The sequence below is a fragment of the Periplaneta americana genome, chromosome 16, assembly GCF_040183065.1.
Source record: "Periplaneta americana isolate PAMFEO1 chromosome 16, P.americana_PAMFEO1_priV1, whole genome shotgun sequence".
Classification (NCBI taxonomy): Eukaryota; Metazoa; Arthropoda; class Insecta; order Blattodea; family Blattidae; genus Periplaneta; species Periplaneta americana.
The window spans coordinates 167,454,607-167,476,951 of record NC_091132.1 but is presented as its reverse complement, the minus strand read 5'-3'; the positions used below and the strand labels follow the sequence as shown (position 1 = coordinate 167,476,951).

Genomic DNA, 22,345 nt, shown 5'->3' with positions numbered 1-22,345 from the left:
GTAATAAACTAAAAAAAAAATCTTTACATTGTAATTATGAACATAACCATTTATATACATTCATAAATTTTTGGAGTACTTATTTTATTGTTAATATTATTTAATACAAAGGTACAGGATCATTAAATGGCATTATTCAGCTATGATGTGCATCTTTGATACTTGCATTTTGCCGTTTGTCCAACCTGTTTTCTGTCGTTTACATATATTACATACTGCACTTTACAAATTGCTTCATTCGAATTTTTTTTAATCTGTAGCCCCTTGAAGGCAGCCCGAATTTATTAATTTTCTGCATTAGGTGAGTCTAATGGTACATTGCTTTAAAATGGTAGTGATATTGAATTATGACTAAATATCGGTACCGAATTTTGAGGCTTGAATATATAATTTTAATTAAACTACAATTATTATCTTTAGCCCAAGCTGTTCTCCCACTCCTTTTACCAAATGAAAGAATCTGCTAAATGCTAATAGGCCGAGTAAATCGCTGAATTCCCGCTATTATTAATTAACGGCTTACTGCTCAACATCGTTTCTATTGATTATCGAAGTTTAGAAATAAATTTCATGTAGGCCTATTTTAAACTAGGCCTAATATAAACCACATATTTAATCAATTAATGTAATACCGTATATTTATATGCGTTAATTCCACTTAATTATGTTATTAAAAACATCATTGTAAATCACATATACTCGTTTTAGATTCTCGTACCAGAACCTGGAGAAGTTTTCTACGTAATCTTGAACGTGACTCTGCCTTCTTTTGAAAATGAACGGAACTACAATGACTGACGGAAATTTACGTTCTGACGAATATTACGTACAATGGATCACAGTCTTGTGAAAAGAATGTTTTAGTTACATTATTTTTATAAATTTAATGTGGAACCCTAATCACGCAAAGTGAAGTGGGTAGACACACACACATACATTAAAGACGCCAGAAAAGTAGCCATATCGCTAAGTAAAAATTTTCTTCGACACAAGGAACATAAAAGGCGCCAGAATGGCGAGTCTGCTAGAATGCCGATACACAGTCTATATTAGTATATATCTTCGAGCATTAAAATATTTCACGTTCGAAGGTATATACAGTCACGAAGTTTGAGTTTTGAGGGTACAAGGAACAATAGACTCTGCCGGTACTATTTCGCATTGTCTGTGATGCGATAGTAGTGATCATAGTGGTTAGCAACAATCTATGGATGCATATTTACTACACTGTGGTCCAGTGTTGTCAGATCTTTAAAAAATATTTCCGGAGGTTGTAATGAAAAAAATCCGGAGATTTGTCCACAATTTCCGGAGGCACTTTCGAAAATCACATAAAATGTTATTTTGACCTTCTATTACAAAACATGAACCTATAATAAAAAGATTTCTACTTTAATTTTTTTAATCACCAATTTGATTAGTAGTTACCACCTTCTTCTCCTCATAGATGTTTCTCCAGACCAGATATGTTCATTTTACGTGTTGCATATTTTATATTTAGGGAAACTTTAATAGTCAAGTTATAAAATATTAACAAAACTTTAACTGTATAATGTTCATCTATCAGTTTTAATATATGCCAGAGATTGATTTTTCTAAAAAAGTAAATAATTTCCCACATTAAAAAATCCGGAGATTACAACATTATTTCCTATTTTTCCGGGAAGTTAAAAAATTCCGAAGATCTCCGGAAATTTCCGGAGACCTCTCAACACTGCAGTGTGGCCGATAGATATAAAGTAGTGTATATAGCAGGAGCAGTAATTTCCATCACATTCACGGCATCATTGATCTTTATGGTTGGCGCTTCGTGTGGATACTGGATACTGGATACTGGATGCTAATTGTTTCCACTTTCGATAGCTGAGAGAGTTGGAGACTAGTTTTGCTGAAGTATAGTTGTGGAAGAGGTGAGTTGTAATTTTGTATTTTTAAGAGATTTTATTGAAGTTAAGATTCGATACTTTCTCACAATGGGCTACATGGAGAAAATCTTTCTTACATTATTGAAAGTTTTTGACATTCCTCGGCTTCCCGTCACGTAAGTAGATATCGTCTCAACTAACCCACATGTCTTTTAACATACTTCGGGTTCATGTAACTTTGCTGTCCCCTTATTTAACCCTTCTAACTCATAACGAAACACAAATAAGACGTCAGGCACATGAAAAGTGTGAAGGAAATCGAAGCGTGGCCTAGTAATGGTAATATTTTTCTTCCTGTGACCGTGCTCTTCGTCTTATTTGCATTTATCTTCATCCCATAATGTTCCACTTCTGCTAACAACGTCATATCATCACCAAATCTTATGCACTATATTCTACTTCCTCCACTATCACTTCCCCCCATGTTCTGAAAACAGTTCTTTACTAAACCCTCCAAGTAGATGTTTAACAGGTTAGCTGATAAAGGACATCCTTGATATACTTCCTCTTCCAATTTCATTTTCTTGTGACATTTCTTCTCCTATCCTCACTTTCGCTCGTTTCATATAAAGATTACTGAACAATGTTCTCCTTTTCCTATCCACGCCAATTTTCTTTAGGATCCCTATCAGTTTATTTCAATTCACTCTGTCCGAAACCATTTCTAGGTCCACAAATACTGTAGTCGCGATGCTGTTTTTCCCGGCGTGACTCCTCTTTGCTTACGTCTTAGGAAGTGATGGCCCTATAACGTCTAGGTAGGTAGTATCATTCGCCATTTTTGTTCTTTCGTTGCCGAGCTACCACACCGTTAAACATCATGTCGTAGCTCCTATGATAATAAATCAAACGCACTGTAATTCAGCAAATAATTGAGGAGGCAAATAACCTCTTCGTGTGCTTTCTGCGGACGCCAACGAAAGATGCAAAATGGCGGGCGATTATATTAAACATTTATCGAGCATTAAGAAATGAATAACGTCTTCATAAGCGAACCACAAGACGCACACGTTTAAATGTAGCTGACCTGCAACGCGATTGGCTGCCGGAAATTAGAGCGACGGGACTATATATACGCTTCTTTATTCTTCTCTAGGTATCTTTCACCGATTGTCTGTAGCAGTCTAATTGCATCTCTCGCACTTTTTCACTTCCTGGAGCCTAACTGCTCTACTTAAACTGTTCTTCCATCTTAGAATATAAACCTCTATTCAGTATTCGCAAAAGAATCTTCGCGGAGTGCGATATTAGACTGATAGTCCTGAACTCCTTGCATTTCTTGGCATTATTTTTCTTCGGTATTGGAATCAACACTGTCTCTGTAAAATCTTGAAGCCATTCGCCTTTCTAATATATTTCGTTGCATAATGATAGAATTTGCTTCTTGTCTTCATCCAAGCTTTTCAGTAATTCATTGGGGATTCCATCAACTCCAGTTGCTATCCCATTCTTCATTTCCTTAAGCGCTAGTTCAACTTCTCTTAAAATAGAGAATCATTTTTCTTCTTTTCAAATGGCTTCATCGTCTTCTATAGCTAAGTCATCTGGAAGATTTTTTGTGTCTTATAACTCTTCTACATATTTCGTCCATCTGTTTAGTATTCGTTGTCTGTCTCTTGTATCATTACCGATGTCGTCCTCCATCAACCACAAGGATTTACTGTTCTTAATTTGTCAAATCCAAACATTTTACTACCTTTTCTCTGTAGATTCTCTATTTCTTCACATTCCTCTTTCATCCAGTCTTCTTTTGCTTTATCAGTTTCTCTTCTTACTTCATTCTTTAGTTGCCTGTAGTTTCTTGTACCTTCTGTGTTGCTATTTTTCCCTCTTCTCAATCTGCTCCAACATTTTTCCTGTGACCCAAGGTTTCTTAATTTTCACACCTTCTGTGTATCCTATTGTTTCTTCTGCTGTTGTTTCTATACAGTACTCATTACCCTTCCCAGGTGTGGAATCTAATGTAGCCGCTTTTTCTTGAAAATTCGCTTTCGTTCTTCAGTTCTTCCATGTGCAATTTCGTCACCTGTCTTCCTCATATCTTCTTTAGACGAATATCTACTTCGCTTATCAGTAGGACATGATCTGAGTTAATATCCGCTCCTGGTAGAGTCTCTGCATTTTTTAAGCAATTTCGGAATCTCTCCTGTACCAGTATAATAGTCTATCACTGTATCTCTTATCTCCTTTCGTCCCTTGGGTATGCCCATGTGTATCTTCTTCGTTTAAGTTGTTGGAATAATGTATTTCCAACAGTCATTCCTTTTCTTTTACAGAAATTCACCAAATACTTTCCTCTATCATTTCTTTTTCCCTATTCATATTTTCCAACTGATCTTCCATCTTGTCCTCCTACAACTGCATTCCAGTCGCCCATTATAATTACGCATGCTCCCTTCTTTTCAACTATTTCTTCTGTCTTGTCATAGCTTTCTTCCACTTCCTCGTCTGCTAATCCAGGGGATAGTTTACATTCGAAATCTCTTACTGTGAAAACACTCATCATGCCATGTTTGCAGTTTTTCTAGGGAAAGATAAATGCTATAGCTTCCCTTTGCTTTCCGCTAACCTCTCTCTCTTTCGCATTTTAAAAAGATCCCAGCATGGAGGTGAGGAGCGAGTATTTGACTAATTATGCCCTCCGGACATCACCGAAATTCACCGCAAGGGTTAAATATCAGTTCTTTCAGGGTTCTTGACCCGATCGGAGACCAGGAAATCCCAATTAACCTTTGCCCCCCTAGGTAGAGATATGTTTACTAATTTAAGATGAAAATTCTTTGGTCGATGGGAAAAGGCACACAAGTTAAAGAGTCGATTTTTGTGTTGTGCCTAATCACATAAGTCTAGTATTTTTTTCTAATGTTTGAAATAATAAAATTTCTTGTATTTTAAATTGAAAAGGGCCTTACTTTTACCAACATACATGAATTTCATTATTTAATGTATGTATTTATTTACACTTCAAGTGGGCAAGCACCCGGTAGCAGTGGTATACACAATATAAACAATACACTATAAAATTACAATACAATTATATACGCAATACAATAAGAATACACAATGCAATTTAACACAAAAATTACAATCAATATTAAAACATAAAATAACCTAATTTTATAATACAACCTACATATGTATAGACCCTACATATGTTTCAATAGTCTTTCACTTTACTCTCATCTCACTCACTGTAGTGGCACTATGATGCATTTCACTGACACTATTGAACACATTTCATTGACGCTATAAATTATCACTGATCGGAACTCTTCACTGCACTGTAAAACCATAACTTCACTGAATGACCTCGCTTCACTGATACAACAGTTCAAATAAGAAAAAATAATTTACACCCTTATGCATATATACTTATATTCAGTTAAGAGTAATTTAAAAAGAAAATCTCTCGTGAAAAATTATTCTTTTTGACTTATGTACCTTTTCTCGCCGACCAGAGAATTATCATGCCAACTTGTAATGCGTTCTCCTGCACAGCTCAGTTTCTGTAAATCACTTTCAGTTAGCCTACTGTAACTTATCTTTCAGTTATGATGGATGAGATCAAGATGGAACCTGTGGTTGACCTATTGGGCTTAGAACCACATAACACATCTGAATTAAAAGAGAATACTACTTTATCAGAGGTAAACTGAAAAGACTTACTTTGTATTTTGTTTGTTGTCTATTAATTGCAATGTGCAAGGAATTAGCCATATACTGAGTAGATATCTGATTCTATTATTAAAGTACAATGCTGCTGGATAAGTAAATAGCCAAACAGGGTAAATGTAGATTTAAAACAAACCCAGCATTAATCGAATTATTATTCCATAACAATGATACTAGTATCGCAGGTTAAAAGGAAGAGCATGAATTGTATTGTTCTTACTCTTATTTATGGAGAATATTATTAGAAGTGATATTGGTACAAAAACATTGCACAATGGAGATGTGGATTTATATTGTATGTGTATTCGATTTTCCTAAAGAATCCGTGGTAATTCGGTGGAAAACGTTTGTCATTATGAAGGACGTCAGTGACATGATCGAAGATCATTGATAAACATTCAAACTGTTTAGTGTTAACATGTTGATTGAACATGTTAATGCTAATTTAATTTAACACTTTGTCCACACTGTTAAACATATTAAACTTGCTTTCATTGCATGGCTTTATGGTATGAATCTAATGGTTTTTTGCTTAGTCAAGAATAGACTAACAACGTAACTTTTACCCTAAATCTATACTAATAATAAACCTGTAACCAAAATTTTTCTCGTAATTTTCGATTTTCCAAAAATAATTGGTGTTAACATGCATAATTAACCATCCTGAAACCGAAAATCGCTTTTTTTTTTTTTTTTTTTTTTTTGTTCTGTCTGGTTGGATGTTTGTTACCTTTTCACGCGATAATGGCTGAACCGATTGATATGAAAAATGGAATATAAATTAAGTTCGTTGTAACTTAGATTTTAGGCTACATGGCATTCAAAATACTTTAATAAAAGGGGCTTATAAGGGGGCCTGAATTAAATAAATCGACATATCTCTCTTATTATTGATGTTCATGAAAAATGTTACATAACAAAAGTTTCTTTAACGATAATTTCTGATAAGTTTTATTCTTTACAAAATTTTGATAGGACTGATATTTAATGAGATAAATGAGTTTTAAAATTACAATAACAACACCATCTAAGGCTCTGTACTGAAATAAAAACAAATGACTTCGTCTATAAGGGGCCTTGGACAACAACAATCGAAGGCTATTAAACATAGCCTAAGACAATGTTTCTGTGTTTGTATGAAGCAATATCGGAAGCTAATTAATTGTTTATTCATTATTTCACCATAGCAAAGTGTAGTTTCTTTAGATGGACATAATTCTACAATGTTATTACAGTAATTCTGAAAGATATAGTAAGTAATATAAAGTATACACATTAAAACTAAGTGATATGTCAATCTTCATTAAACTATGGTTGCATGTAATAACAATTTACTAAGAAACATGTTAAAGGAATTGTCATTGCACCAAATTATTGCTCTCTGGACCAAAATGACCGCATTTTATTACTTAAATACAATTTAAATTAAATAACACATTAAACGATTTATCCTTCTATGAAACACGAATGTTCCCTGGATCAAACGTCCTATTTTAATTATTATATAATTACTTTTTATTTATTTCTAACAGGTGCAGCAGAGCACATGGGCACGGCTAGTCATGTAATAAAAAAGGACAACATACAAAACTATACCAAATTTCTAGGACTTTTTTGAAACTCTAGTTTGACATGGAAAAAACATATCGAATATATATGCACAAAATTATTAAGAGTTATATATTTATTAAAGAAATTAGTGACTTGCGTTTCTCAAAATTATTTAAGATGTGCCTACTTTTCGTTCTTTCAGTCGATAATTAGGTATGCCGCAATTTTCTGGGGAAATGGTAGCAAAATTGAGAGTGTCTTGATTTTGCAAAAGAAAGCCATTAGAATTCTATGTCAATCAAACTACGAATATCTTGAACACTGTCGACCTCTTTTCAATCAATCACAGTGAAGAGTTCGCGGGAAAAACGATGAATGTCACATTTCTGTTTAAGGATTAGATAATGATCTAATTGTGTCTATAACTGCAAGATGTAGTGCTGTTTCTATAGAAAATAAAGGAAAGGATTACTGTATTCGTGGTGATAATTCTCCTTTTTACCATTTTTCATAAGAACAGCATTAAATTTCGCAGTGATCCATTGAATTAGATAATGACATCAACCTTAAGAAAACTGTGACATTCATCGTTTTTCCCGCGAACTCTTCAGATATTAACTGTCATAAATTTATATATATATATATATATATATATATATATATATATATATATGACCTAGTCCTTTACATTCGACAAAATGTAGACAATTTACTCATTAATAGCCAATATACATGATCATGAAATTAGAAATAGTGAACGAATTAATATTCCGTACAGTAGATTACATGAAACTAGTACAAATTTTTCTGTCATGGGGATGAAGTTATGTAATAAGCTTCTCAGTCAATATTATAAGTTACGAACCGATAGTTTCAAAGCTAGATTTTATAATTGGCTTTTAATTAATCCTTTCTACTCTGTAGATGAGTTTCTTAACATGAATTCATACGAAATTGTTTTTTAATAAAGTTATTTACATTTAGTTACAAATATTACATTAAGAGTGAAGTATTTTCATTAATTTTCAGTTTCAATATGTTTTGTGTTTTCATTCTAATTAACCTTTACTGTCTTCAATTATATGTCTATTTTCAAATGTATGTTTTTTTCCTCCCTTCTGTATTGTGACGAAGCCTATCACTGTTTGTTTAATGGCTTAATAAATTGAATTGAATTGAATTGAATAGTCCACCATAAACATTCTATGAGATTTTAATGTAGGTACCTAATATCTTATTTTCAAACCTCGGACGATGGACTGAGATGAAGATGACTTAACTTTTGTTATTGCCTCCATTGCTTGTTACAAGGCCTTGAAAAGGAAGAAAAGGGGAATGTTGGTACAGCAATATCTTAGTAAGAGACGCAATGCAGAAGACATTCTAAACGAGCTTAAAGTTGAAAATTGATTTGAATTCAAAAACTGTCTGGGGATGTCATAACACGAATTTAGTATAGTGCTGTAATAGTACATTATGCAACGAGCCTATAATGGCAGTAATTAAGACGCGAGTATGTTTGTTTATGAAACGAACGCAAGCGAGTTTCATAATTTTCATACGGGCATCTTTATTACCATTATAGGCAAGTTTCATACGACTTTTTATGCTCGACCATATTTCTAACTTGAAATTATTCATAAGTATTCATGTTATGGTTATCTAAGTGAAGAGCAGAACCATAGCCCGCTCCTATACAGTATTATTATGCTCTACCAGCCTTGGCAATACATACCTCTCTATGTTATAGTACGTAGTTTCCTTTTCCTCCACTGTGGCGCTGATCACCGACTGTTCCTCGTCGCGGTCTGCTGCTATAAACGTAAGACCTTGCGACCAAGAGGTTTTGCGTTTAAATATTTCTGTCTTTCAAAAGCCTCAGTTTGAACAAATGCCACACGTTTTAACACTGAATGCAAAAAGTATTTACACACACAGTGTTCACACGCAGCAGTAAAAAACTTATTTAGTTCTGGTATTAAATATGATTGTAATTGTTTCCTCACACCACACGACGGTAAGTATCTCACAGCATTCTCAACAAATTCTAAAGTAATACCTAACACATTTACAAAAGAAGGTGTGGGGTAATATAAACTGTTTCCACTAACATCACGCTTATATATTAAATCCATGAGAACTGAACTGCAAGAAGACGTAGCAATTACATTTGTGCATAAATTGCACTTCACATCACCTAATAGTTTTTTTAGCACGTATCCACCAACATAGGCTATTGAAGAAAGCCGGATACTCTCTATGTTGGGATCTGTAAATAAATAAAAAGTAATATTTTTCCTAGTTTCATGAAAATTGCGTGGTGAAATTCTATAGACACTTTAAAACTACTCGTATTATAGTTCCAGTTGTAATAATTTTGAAGACTAGAATGACAATTGCATAAAAAATTAACACAATCAATTTTAATTTTAGAAACTAAATATTATAACTCAGGTTGCGTTTCTTCCAAGCCAGTCAGAATTTTTACCACATGATTAGGCAGTGTACTTGATGCGCCATTGTTTTCCTCAGTCGCTGTGGTCTTGGGAAAACTGTCACTATTCCATACAGAGAGTGACCTATTTTGTACATCAACATTTGTAGAAAAAGGTATAGAAATTAAGCCAGTTTTCAAAATCTTGTTCATACTAAAAGTCACTGCTCTGCAATCTAGCATATCGTTGCCACCTGCTGTCTGACGTAAGCCACTGAAAAATAATTCTATGGGATCTGAATTAAAAGATCTTGTCAGGACAAAATGAAACCCACCATTTAACAAATAGCGTACACACTTTACGGTGGAAGCTGTTGTAAGGACCAATGCTTCGAAAGTTTCATTTGTCAGAAATTGTTTTTCAGATTTCTGACTCTCCCTTTTTATGCTTTCCAAATACAGAGGGAACTCATTTTTCAACCAGTTCAATCTTTCATCGTCAATAGAAAAATAGTGCATTTTGTCTGGATTTCTAATGCGACTATGGTGTGTTGTGCTATTAACATCGTGGAGGGTAAACCACCGTAAAATGTTCTCCATATAAGCTATTGTCGCCCCAGAAGATGAAAAGGCCTCAGCTTTAGAATGTACATGTGGATTATCTTTCAGAAATTTTAAAGCAGCTATTACTTCGGCGGAAAAAACTTCCTTGGCTCTTCTCACATTCATTTTTTCGAAATTTGTAGGGTCTACATGCTTCCTTGATAGAAAATGAACAGTTGTGATTGTTTGCAGTTCCTGAATTTCATACAATTTCTTTACATAGTCTCCAGTTATAATTTCATGACCATCGAACATAATTCTTTCCAAAAAAAGGGATCTCAAATTTTTCAAAATATGACATTGGTCAAAAGCAAGAAAGAGAGAGCGCTTGGGATCTTCTGGGTGGGGTACGTCAGTCTTTAAACTTCTGCTCCCAGAAAATTTTTTCATCATAGTGACGTTCGTTTTATGGTTATCCGTAACTAAATGGAGAAGAATAAAGCCACACTCTTCTATGTGATGTATGACAGACATTGTCAGCATGTATAACTGCGAGCCAGTAAGCTGTTTTGTGAAAAAGTATCCTGCCGGTATTCTATATTTCGTAGATAAACCACAAATCATGAAGCATAAGAGTCGATTAGCAAGCACTGGAACCTTTCCTTTCTCTGAATTATTACTGTCATTTGATTTTTGACTAGGGAGATGATCACGTTCCCCGAAAAATGAATCCAATTTGTTGTCGTACTGGAGTTGCTGCTTAATAGACATTTCATCTACTACAAGACTACATAACAATTCTGCCTTCTTCAAAGAACTAGCTTCTGCAGTAAGTCTTGATTTTATTAATAGGGTTACTCCTGTTTCTAGTGATACATCTCCAACGAAACGAGAGAGAGTTCGAGTACTAGGAAGCGTTAATATGTACTCCCTTGCATATTTATAGCCCTTAGGTGAGCAGTATTGCCATATGACGCATTGTTTTACTGTTTCCTCACTCCAACGTGGTGTCTTTTTGTTATAATTTACAATTATATCATGCAGCAAAATCGTTTTTTTAGAGTGGTTTTCTTCTGACAGAATACTCTCAAGATTCGTATGGTATTCGTTATTTTCTAAATACTCTGCCCGGTCTGATAATTTTCTTAAATTTTGGTCGACGCGAGCAAGTTTGTGATTCAGACGCCAAATCTTTGTTTTCAAAGCTCTGTTTTCCTTTTCTAGACTTTTAAATTTAGAATCAAAATCCTCATCTGTCTGAACATCAGTAGATTTATATTCCGTGGTATCAGCTATAAAATCTTCTTCCTCTTGTGGACTATTGCTCCTTTTATGCTTCTTAGTATTTTCTTCCAAATTATGCCGGACTATACTACGCCTTGGTTTTAAAACTGGTGGTACTTTATGTGCAGGATAATTAGGGAATTTACTTGGAACACTACCTCGTTTGAGAACTTTCCTTTTCAAATTCGGTGTATAATCACTTATAGTGAAATGTTCGCTACAGACTAAGGACGAATCTGAATATGAATTAGGTACAAACTTATCTCTGGAAATTGCTTTTAACCATTTGTCTTTCAAATCTTCATCGACAGGAAATTCATGGAAGCTTATCCCCTTCGTTTTTCCCCTTTCATTTGTACAGAACGGTACGCAACAATTAGGCATCTGCAATAAAATAACATAAATAAGACTTCGTTAATAATGTAATATTGTTATAGTCCTAAAACCCATGTCGCAAATTACTCGTATTATTTCAAGGAACTGAATGGCATTAGTTTCTAAGCATCGGAATCAAAACGCGTTAAGTCCACATTTTATCTAAAATGCGTTTTTTCCGAATTTGCGTTCTTTTAGAGGCGCTTCATCATGCTACACTTGACATTTGTTGCAATTCACAATTTTAGCCTGTTTAAAGTCAGCCTGAAATCGAAGTTCTGATTCAGAACGTATTCTGTCCATCATCCTGAATAGATCAGACCGAGTTAAGTCCATGAACTTAAGATACCTTCTAACGAAAGCAGTACACCAGAATGAACGTAATTAATTCGACACCAGTCTTTAACAAATGTTCATTGTTGACTCTTTTCTAAAGTTTGCTTGTTGCTACCTTTAAGTGCATGCAGTAAGATTTAAAAGGATAGGTTTATTGCCTGGAAACTCTATTTAAATCCCCCCGCGCAGACATTGAGTTGGCGGTGTGCGGTAAGTGGCATTTAAAGGCAGGTGGAGGTCGTTTACAATAAACACGGGTCTTTTACTAAAAATTGTGATATCATATTCATGATTTGGTAACAATTTGAACAATACGGTAGGCTTCGAAAAACTCCAGTATAAAACATTGTTTGCACTCCCACGTTACTTCGCTTGTTTCTTGTGAGATTTAATAAAACTTTGCAGGTTCTTGCTGGTTTCTTTTTGTATGGGTGGTAGGTATATGATGGGAGGGGGAAATGAGCCCAACAGTTTGGTTGTAATATTGTCGTCGTAACACCAGCATCCCTTCCACTAACATTGCAGTTACTAAAGTTAGTAGTTGGAGTTAGTTGCAGTTAGTAGGCAAGATTAACTCTATATAAAATGCCTGTCAGGTCTAGTCGAAGATTTGTATAGATCCTTTCCTGCCTGGATATGCTTCCCTTCACGGTCTTACATGCAATTACGTAGACATTGAAAAGCTGAAAAGTACCGGTACCATAAATATTATATTGAAGGAAACATTTCTGTAGTCTTTTTTACGTATTTTCCCATAATGGGGAAGGGATGTAAGACTTCATTCTGACGCTGACCTGACGGCCAACCCACAACATAACGTTATTGTACTCTATTACGCACTTCAGTTTCACCACTGTTTATTCCCATTCATTGTTACCCTTTTTCCCTTTATGTTGACCATGTGAATGCTGTGCTTTGTAAACAGACCATTTCTGTCATGTCACTTTACTGCCAATAACTCTTACAAGACCTCGATTCTGACTCCCTTTCTTAAACGTTGTCGATTCCACTTGGGATGCAGGACAGAACTTCAGTGCACTTTTATTCAAACAGTTACGAATTTTGGAAAACCTTTCGCGTATATTTAGAGGAAAATAACTCCTCTTCTTCAAGAAAGATCGTTTTACAACATACAACAACCCTCTAAATAGACAGCTTGAAAAAACTGCAATTGACAGCTTGAAAGAAAACTGTAAATAAAAGTCGCAGGGTTCCAAGACGTCATGTCTAGACGGCAATGCTTTGGGAGCGCATCAAGTTCCTGACAAGATTTGAGTAGGCAAAGGGTTAACTAATACAGCTTCTGCTAAATAAGTGAAAGATTTAATATTTTCTAAGAATTTACACGAAAGGGCTACTAGAGTTTAAGCACTAAGCATATTATAAAATCATGGAAGAAGGTGCGCCAGTTGGGGAGCACTCTACAGGAGCTCGAAAACGTCGGAAGAGTGGAACATCGAAACGAAACTAGCAATTGGGGAGGCACACTACGCACGACAGCTTTCTTACTATGCTTTGTGCATTACTGTCATTGATAACACATTTCCCAACTTTTTATTGCTGGACAGAAAACCAGGCAAAAAGAGGGGCGATTGAAGTTAGCTCTGCTCTGTCTCATTTCCTAACAAATTATAATTTCAAAGAAAAAAAAAAACATTTCCCTCCTGAGACTCTTCTCCGACGATTGCGCTGGTCAAAATCGAAATGCACATGTTGTCCATGCTTTGTATTGGTGGTTGTTGAATAAATCTCCAGATTCCGTGATGGAAATATGTATGACTTTTTCTGTGCGAGAGCATTCCTTTTTGCAAACAAACCGGATGTTTGGTATTTTGGAAACAAAAGAATATCATGATATTTACGGTACAGTCAGTGTCGTTCATATATTGAGTAAGTAGTAGCATATTCACAATTTCAGATATCTGTGCGATTAGGCTACGTAAAAAAGCCAGTTGGTATAAGTGATATGAAAAGAGACTCACGAAAATAATGAAAGGAAGCAAACATTACATCAATGTGGAATTGGAGTATACTTACACAATGGGTGATCTAAGTAAATGTCCAGTGTCACTACCTAAGGGAGACCATGCCATTGAAAATAATGAGAGGATTGACCCAGCCTTAGTACTACTAAGCAATAAAATAAAAGCAGAAAAATTGTTGGATATAAAAAGTTGTTGCAACAAAGATCAGTGTGAGGAGGATGAAATAGTGGAGTGTGAGTTTATGGAAGAAGAACCTCGCTTATCAATGATCTAGACTGAACTAAATTGAACAATGACAGTTAAATTTAATAAATTAAATTTTCATCCTATGTTGCTTGCTAACACAGGTGAACATAATTTAATAATTGTCTTTAAAGTTAACTTTGTATTTGTATAAAAGTCTTTGGAAAGGAATGTGGCCACAATTTAAAAAAATCCACATAAATGAGTGTTTTGAATATATGCTTGTAACAAAACCATTTCAGTCCGTAATTTCGGAACAAAACGAATTAAGTCCATGATTTTTCAAAACGTCATATATAAATATTACGCTTGGATATTTTTTTTTTATTTTGCGCAATAGTGCCACCTAATTTTGTGTACGATTCTAATTATGTTATTTCTTTCAAAACTTTAAATTTATCAGAAGCTTTGTTTTTCGACTCTCCTGAAAAGTTTTGATTTGTGGACACAACGTGTTTTGATTCCTAGCTCCTCTTATTTAATCGAGGTGTTCTACTATAAGAATATAAAAAAATTACTAAACGTCATTGCATGATGATTAATAACAGCTACAATATTTAGGCCTATATAAATCAGTATCATTGCCAGTATCATTGCTTACCTTGTGGAAGATTAAATTCGCCAACACATTTAAAAATAATCACATAACATTACATTCACCAACACAATGAAATAATATCACTTAAATTCAATTTCACAATACCACTGAAAAAAAAATAAAGACTCGGTACCACGAAAAAAAAAACTGCACATCCGCGTGGTAACATGCTTCCGTACAAAACTCTACACCGCGCCAACAAAACAACAGTCGGTATTCAGCGCTCCAAGCGGCAACATTTGTAAGTTCTTGTAATACCCAAACTGCCATATTGGAAAGGGAAACTGCCAAGGCTGAAAGAGTATGGGATCGGAGAGGGCTATGGCAGAACTGACCTTCTAAATTGTGAGATGTGCGCAGACGCGAAAGTATTGATTTTTTTACGAGGGACGAATGTCATTCACCTTGATATAATCTAGAGAATAACATGAACATTAATATTGATATAACCTGGAAATTGATTTAGAATTGAAAAACGAGATGACAAATTGATTTTATTTTAATATTATTTACAATTAACGCTAATTATTATAGTAACAGAACATGACCTTCTGCGACAGTATTGGATTTACAGCCTCCGTGACGTTTCGTTAATTGTCTTTCGGTTGCATACCCGAGAATAATCGATACTTGCGGTTTTATAATGGTACAATAGTGATTTCACATTGGCTGAAGAACTGAACTATAATGAATAGGTGTACTTTAATGAGGTGTATAATTACTACATTTCGGCATGGTCGAGCATAAAAAATACTTCCTGTTAAATCAAAGAAAGACACGATTATGAGCAGCAGTTTCACTTCACTCGCGCTTTTTAATGAATCAGCGTTTCTTGGCTTTGTAATTATCTACAAGAATTTTTAGATTCTGTATGACTTAATTTGATTAAACTTATCACTTGTGACGGAAGATTTTTTTTATTCTTATTCCCATCATGAAATTCATCGCCTTAAATGCAAACCATTTCGGCATTTATATGTGGTCCATGCTGCTCTTAGATGCTGCGAACGCAAGGATGAGATTTTTTTTTCAGTAGAGATTATTTGCACCCTCGCCAAATCCTAAACGATAATGTTCAGCTAACTTTATTGATGAAAGAACCAATCAGAGCCATTCACCTTACATTATTTCAATAGCGCAAGACGCTATCTCTTGGCAGATAACGTGGACGTAAACGAAGTTTACTGTAGGCGTAATTCGATGTTAGGACATGGTGTCTCTTTTGAGATTTACCACTTTGGATGAAATTCATCTACTTACAGCAGCTCAGCCTGGACAAATTATTCAGGCTGAAGTATAAGAAGACTCAGGAAAGAATTTTTCGTTGACTTTCTAACAGATAATACATTGAGTCGTGAGTACTCCGCCAAGCGAAAACACTCCTTTGTTTAACTCGCCGTAACTCGGAAACCAGTAAACATTTTAGTAGCAACCACAAGTAATTTCCATTCTTTCTCAACATATCTCTTGCTCTGACCCCCCATCTAACGTGAAAAACAGATAAGTTTACCCTTATCAACTTTTGAAAGTGAAGCTCTAAATGAATGGGTTATTTTTTAAAGAGCCTAATGGCCGGTTTGTCCAAGTATTGTTAGAAGACTTAACGACTGTTAAACCTTCAACAGTTTGTTAAATACAGTTTTTCCATTTGTTCAACACCAGTTTGGCTTAACAGATTCTTAACCGATTGTTAACTTTAAATGTAGGATTTCAGGCCGTTAACTCATTTAACAAACAGTTAAACATGGCGGATAACACCACAGCTGTTCAGACAAAAGTTGTGAAAGTAACATGTTATGTTTCTCTTTGAGGAATGTTTAGAGTAAGGGACGGTTTCACCAAGCTTCAGTAAATCAGTCCAAATGAAACATTAACTAGTACTGAACATTGAAATATTTACACGATTACGTTTGTATGTGAGCTGTGTCCGTAGACTTCAAGCCTAACAGCTATATGTACCTCGTCGCGCTGGTTACGTCATCGTACCCAGATGGAGTAGTCAGTAGCGTGTTGGCTTGCTATCCCAGGGGCCCGTGTTCGGTTCTCGGCGATAACTTTTTTTTTTTTTTTTTAACGTAACAAATTTTTATACATGTTACCTTTCTTCATTTTTATAATCTTGTGTAGTGGAACTTTCGCAACTCTGGCTCCACTAGGAGAATTTAAGAAACTCTTGGGAGATCAATTTTCTTCCCGAAATAAAACAAAGATAAGCAAACAAATCAAAGAAAAATAAAAGAAATACACATGTGGATCTAGTACATTGTCCACATGCCATCGGCGTCTATCACTGCTTGGCATTTTCGGGGCATTGAGTCCACCAGATCACGGAAATAGTTCTGGTCCTTAGCGAAATCTTCCCAGGTAACCAGAACTTGATTCCAGAACTGATCTGGATTTTGAGGTGGGATGTCTCGATATTTGTCAATCCTCTTTTTCATGCTTTTCCGTGAACCGTCTTTGAACGTTTATGACGGTATGCACGGGGTGATTATCCTACTGGAAAAATTAATTTCCATCGAAAAGAAAACGATTATAAATTCCAAGAATCCAGCACTTTCGCTTCTGCTTTAAGCCAGTGCAAACCTATCTTATCGCTAGCTATAATATAACTCTAATAAATGAAAGTTAATATACCAATTAAGTTTCGTTATGTTTGAATGCACATTATGTATTAATTTACTAATATTTCTTAGGTACCGATATGTAGTTATAATAATCACTTTCATGTCTTAAAATAAAACTCAGTTGTATGTTACCTAGTTGAAATAGGCCACTTGTTCCAATTCACTAACTACTATTAACTCTAGATTCTATGTTACTAGCTCTTCAACTATAGCTCATGTCAAAAGTGCTTCAAAATACGCAGTGAGTAAATAATAAAATGTTTCAGCAGCAATTGCTTCTTTAGGACGAAATTACATATAATTTATACATGAACCTAAATTAGAGAATTTTATATGATACGGAATTCTCCTCGGGGTTTTGTGTACAGTTGACTATACACACATTCGTGTAATTATTGTCACCTGGTGGTCATAATGCTGAGAATTTTCTAAACAGAAATTCATATTTAGCATTATAAAATGTAACCATACATAATAATTATTATTATTCAATAGCAGTCAATGCAACTTTCATTTATCAATTCTCTGTACTGTATGAATCATGGCTACTGTAATAGGTTACGATTTTACACATGTTTCATGACTTACTCCATAGTACAGAATTTAAATAGTAATATCAGCCAATAAGAAGTTGTCTTATATATGCAAAATCATTACCAACTGCTGTTGAGTAGTTAGAATAGTATTAACGACAGTTAAAGTTAAGTGTTGGTTATTTTAAACAAAATTATGTTGGAAAAATGGAAAACATCTTAACAAAACGTTAAAAATAAACCAGCTGTTAATTTAACATTTGTTAAGCCACATTAAACATTACTTGGAAAAACTGGCCATAAGTCTTGAATACTAAATTGTTAGCAATTAAAGAAAAACTGCTTATAAGCCGAAATTTTGAAATTAAGTCTGGAATAAAAATTGTGTCATAAATTCTACAAATGATTTAGAGTGTGAAACTTAGCCCTCTTCATATCTAAATCGATCTATCTACACCCAAAGAGCAGTTATTACATAACAAACTCATTTTCAGAAAATAATAACTTAGGCCCTTTGATAAATATACCATTCAATTATGTAACCTGAACATACCACATCGAAGTTAATATTTTTTTTTATTGTTCCGAAAAGGATTTTCTTTTCGATTTTTTCTATGTCTTCCTTAGACATTGAGCTATCATTTAAAAAAAAATACAGTGCGATTGATTGGTCGACTATCATAGGAGCTACGACATGATCTATGTTAAAGGAGCGGGAAATATCGTATGTATAATGATTCTTTCCGAAGTTTTACGAACGTTAACATACATCGTCAAATACATCATTATTCACGTCAACATAGCTTTTAAAGTTTAGCGTAAGACGAGGGTGCGAAATCACTCTATTGTGTTCTCGAGAAGATACATAATAATTCCAGTTTTCTAAAACAGTCGGCCTTCTTTGTTTTGCCTCTGTATTCTTTTGCAGAGGCATCCCAGAAACAAGACGTTTCCATCAGTGCATTAATCAATTTTATTCTAATATATTTTCTTTCGTCCACTCCATTACTTCTAGCAACTTACAGGCAACACCAAGGATCGTGTAAAACTGATGAAGAGGTGTTCCTAATTACGCGTCACAAAATCGAAAGTCAGTTGTTGCTATGGAAACAGTACGAACTTTGCCGAACTGTATCGAAGCTGCACGAGCAAGTGAATTGACTTGACGTGTTTTCCATTTATGCTGGAAAACATGCCAACATGTTAAAAGTGTTAACTTCAACGTACTCAGTCAACATGTTAAGTGAATTGGGACTTAAAGTATCCATGTACTTGTCAAATTCAACGTGTTATATTTAACATGTTGTTAAATGTTTATCAGCGGAGATGAGGTTTGTTCAGGATTTTTTGTATGTCTTGCTTATACCGGTACGTTTTTTGTTAGGCATACCAAAAGCCTGAAAAAGCCAGACTTAACCTGTCACTGATTCGCGATGAGATCCGTCATATTAACCGAATTTTCTGCAGAATTACCGAATCCCTTTTATTATACTTAGCCTACTTAGTGGATTTTAAGGAACCCGCAGGTTCGTTGCCGCCCTCACATAAGCCCGCCATTGATCCCTATCCTGAGCAGAGGTTTAAAATATTTCATGCTATTAATATATTCTAAATATATCTACTACAAAAGATATTATTCCATTGATCTGCAACAGCATTGAATTTCTAGTGATGATTTTTGGATGGGACAGAAACGTAAAGAGTTAAATTTGACATACGAGGCGTGTTCTTAAAGTAAGTTCCGTTTTTCAATTACAGCCGTCGCATCGCTGCAATCGTTACTTTGCGCATGCGTGTTTTCTTCTTCAGTCCTCAGGCAACCTGTGCATGCATTTTCAGAGCTTCAGTCCGCGTGTGTGGTTAGTTGTGATCAGTTGAAATGTTTAATGTAATGGAGCACCCCACCGACTGTGAGATGCGGTCTGTTATTCGTTTCTTGAATGCGAGAAACATCAAACCAGCTGACATTCATCGTCAACTTTGTGAGGTGTATGGTGATGATGCCATTAGTGATGGAATGATCAGGAGATGGGTTAGAAAGTTCAACGAGAGCCGCGTCTCTGTGCATGACGAGCAGCGTACCGGTCGGCCATCTTTCATCAATGACGATTTCGTGCGTGCTGTCCATGAAAAAATTCATGAGGTCAGGAGGTTCACAATTTCTTCGCTTTCCTTGAATTTTCCACAAATGTCGCAGAGTTTTCTCTACAATATTGTGACAGATGGATCATGATATCAAAAATTGTGCTCATGATGGGTACCCAAGATGCTCACCGAGGCACACAAAACCAAACGAGCTTCCAGTGCATTGAGCTTTCTCACACGTTACAGTGAGCAAGGCAATGAGTTTCTTGCCCATATCGTGACAGGTGACGAGACTTGGGTGTCTCACATGACACCTGAATCGAAGCAGCAGTCCATGGAATGGAGGCACACTGCATCACCAAGGAAAAAGAAATTCAAAGAAGCCATATCAACACGGAAGATCATGGCGACGATGAAATGAAAACGGCAGTGCAGGAGTGGTTCGCATCACAGGCGGGTGAATTCTACAATGAGGGATAGAAAGACTTGTGCCACGACTCGATAAATGCCTCAATAATGGTGGAGATTATGTTGAGAAGTAATTAAAGTGTGGGGAATACAATGAAACTAAAATGGTTTGTAAATATCTTCCTCTTTACTTACTACAACCTTTTGGAACTTACTTTAAGAACACGCCTCGTATATCACATTATTCCTGTGGGGATTTTAAAAGCCGAAAGTTTTGCCTTCTCTAGGATGAAGAACCTTGAGATTGGATATTTCCAATGTTTGTTTCTTTTGCTATTTTTTTATAATTCCAATTTGGTTATGTCTTCAGTAATAAAATATCCAATTCGAGAAGACATCTGCACAGATGGTGTAGATACTGAGTTAGATTATTTTACTCATATTATAGCATGTAAATTCTTTTCAGAATGGAACACCTGGCTTATTATCTATCATTCCACATGTCCCTAAAGTCTCGTATTTCTTCTACCTGTAATTTTCTACTCTAAATTGTCGCCTGTGGTAAAAGGATTAGCCACTGACTACCATGCAAAACCTGATTGATAGCTGTTACGAATGTTGTCAACTTGAACCTGCCTAAATTAATTTATTCATGATACCTTCATGTTTTGTAGGAAGGGAATTTGTCTCATCTGCAAGTGGCAGGCATCAAAACAGAATGTGTGGACCACAGTTATGATCTCACATCTGAGGTAAAAGTTGAAGACACTCCAGAGCCTGTTAGCTTTCGCATGATGAAATGTGAAGTTGAAGAAACTCCGCAGCCAGTTACCTTTCCTATGGTGAAGTCTGAAGTTGATGTAAGTATTTCAATATCATAATGCAGATATAGCTAGTGTGATTTAAGTATAACAGAGGCATTAACAATCTGGGAATATTATTAATCGACTTTCCTTCTTTCCTTTTATTTATTATATTTTTGCAATGGTTTCTGAACTTAATCTGCTCTCGTTTTTGATCATGAAATCAAATAATATTCCACAAATACATATTTGTGGCGAGCTACAGAAAGAATTACCTCGAAAAAATAAAACACAGCAACAGGATTTTATTGGAACTTTACAATATATATTCAATGCTATTGATGTAGAAAGTACTATGCTAGTCACCAATCAAATATTTAAACATCCCAAAACTTTAAAATAATTAATTAAATTACAATGTCCCTCTTTAAATCGTATTTAGTTAATCGTAAGGTTTATTATAATTACAGATAAAATGTACTAAAAAATTTCAAGTTGACCAGCATGTTGTATCTGCTTCACATAGTGCAAGAATGTAAAAATGGAAAGAATCGGCAAAGAATTTCACAGATCCCTCAATTGTGCCCGTGGGAAAATTATTGTAGCGGCGATAAACAAACTTTACTTTGTAGTGCCAGAAAACAAACTGGACAGGTTCATAAAGCGAACCCGGACTATGGGTTTATTAAAACTTTCGTCGACCGTAACAGTCCTTCTCGGTTTGTATTATAAACCTATATGGATGATGATGACGATGACGATGACGATGACGATGATGATGATGATGATGATGATGATGATGATGATGATGATGATGATGATGATGATGATGATATAGGTTTATTAAAAGTCAAGAAAAGATTGAATGTCATCGAACTTTGCTAAGAAGTAAGTTTATAGAAAAGTAGTCATTCAGTTTACAATATGAACGTGTTTTGTTGTG

General features: G+C 35.1%; 1 protein-coding gene across 1 annotated transcript in view; it reads left to right on the top strand.

The window, feature by feature from the left end:
• The first annotated feature begins 1,827 nt into the window (after positions 1 to 1,827).
• LOC138691828 (zinc finger protein 714-like) overlaps positions 1,828 to 22,345 on the top strand; it is a 32,656-nt gene continuing 12,138 nt past the window's right edge. Inside the window, exons 1-3 of the mRNA XM_069814316.1 lie at positions 1,828 to 1,910; positions 5,475 to 5,572; positions 21,274 to 21,459. Coding sequence (XP_069670417.1) covers positions 5,477 to 5,572; positions 21,274 to 21,459 — 282 coding nt within the window. The 5' untranslated portion in view covers positions 1,828 to 1,910; positions 5,475 to 5,476. The remainder of the gene's footprint in view (positions 1,911 to 5,474; positions 5,573 to 21,273; positions 21,460 to 22,345) is intronic.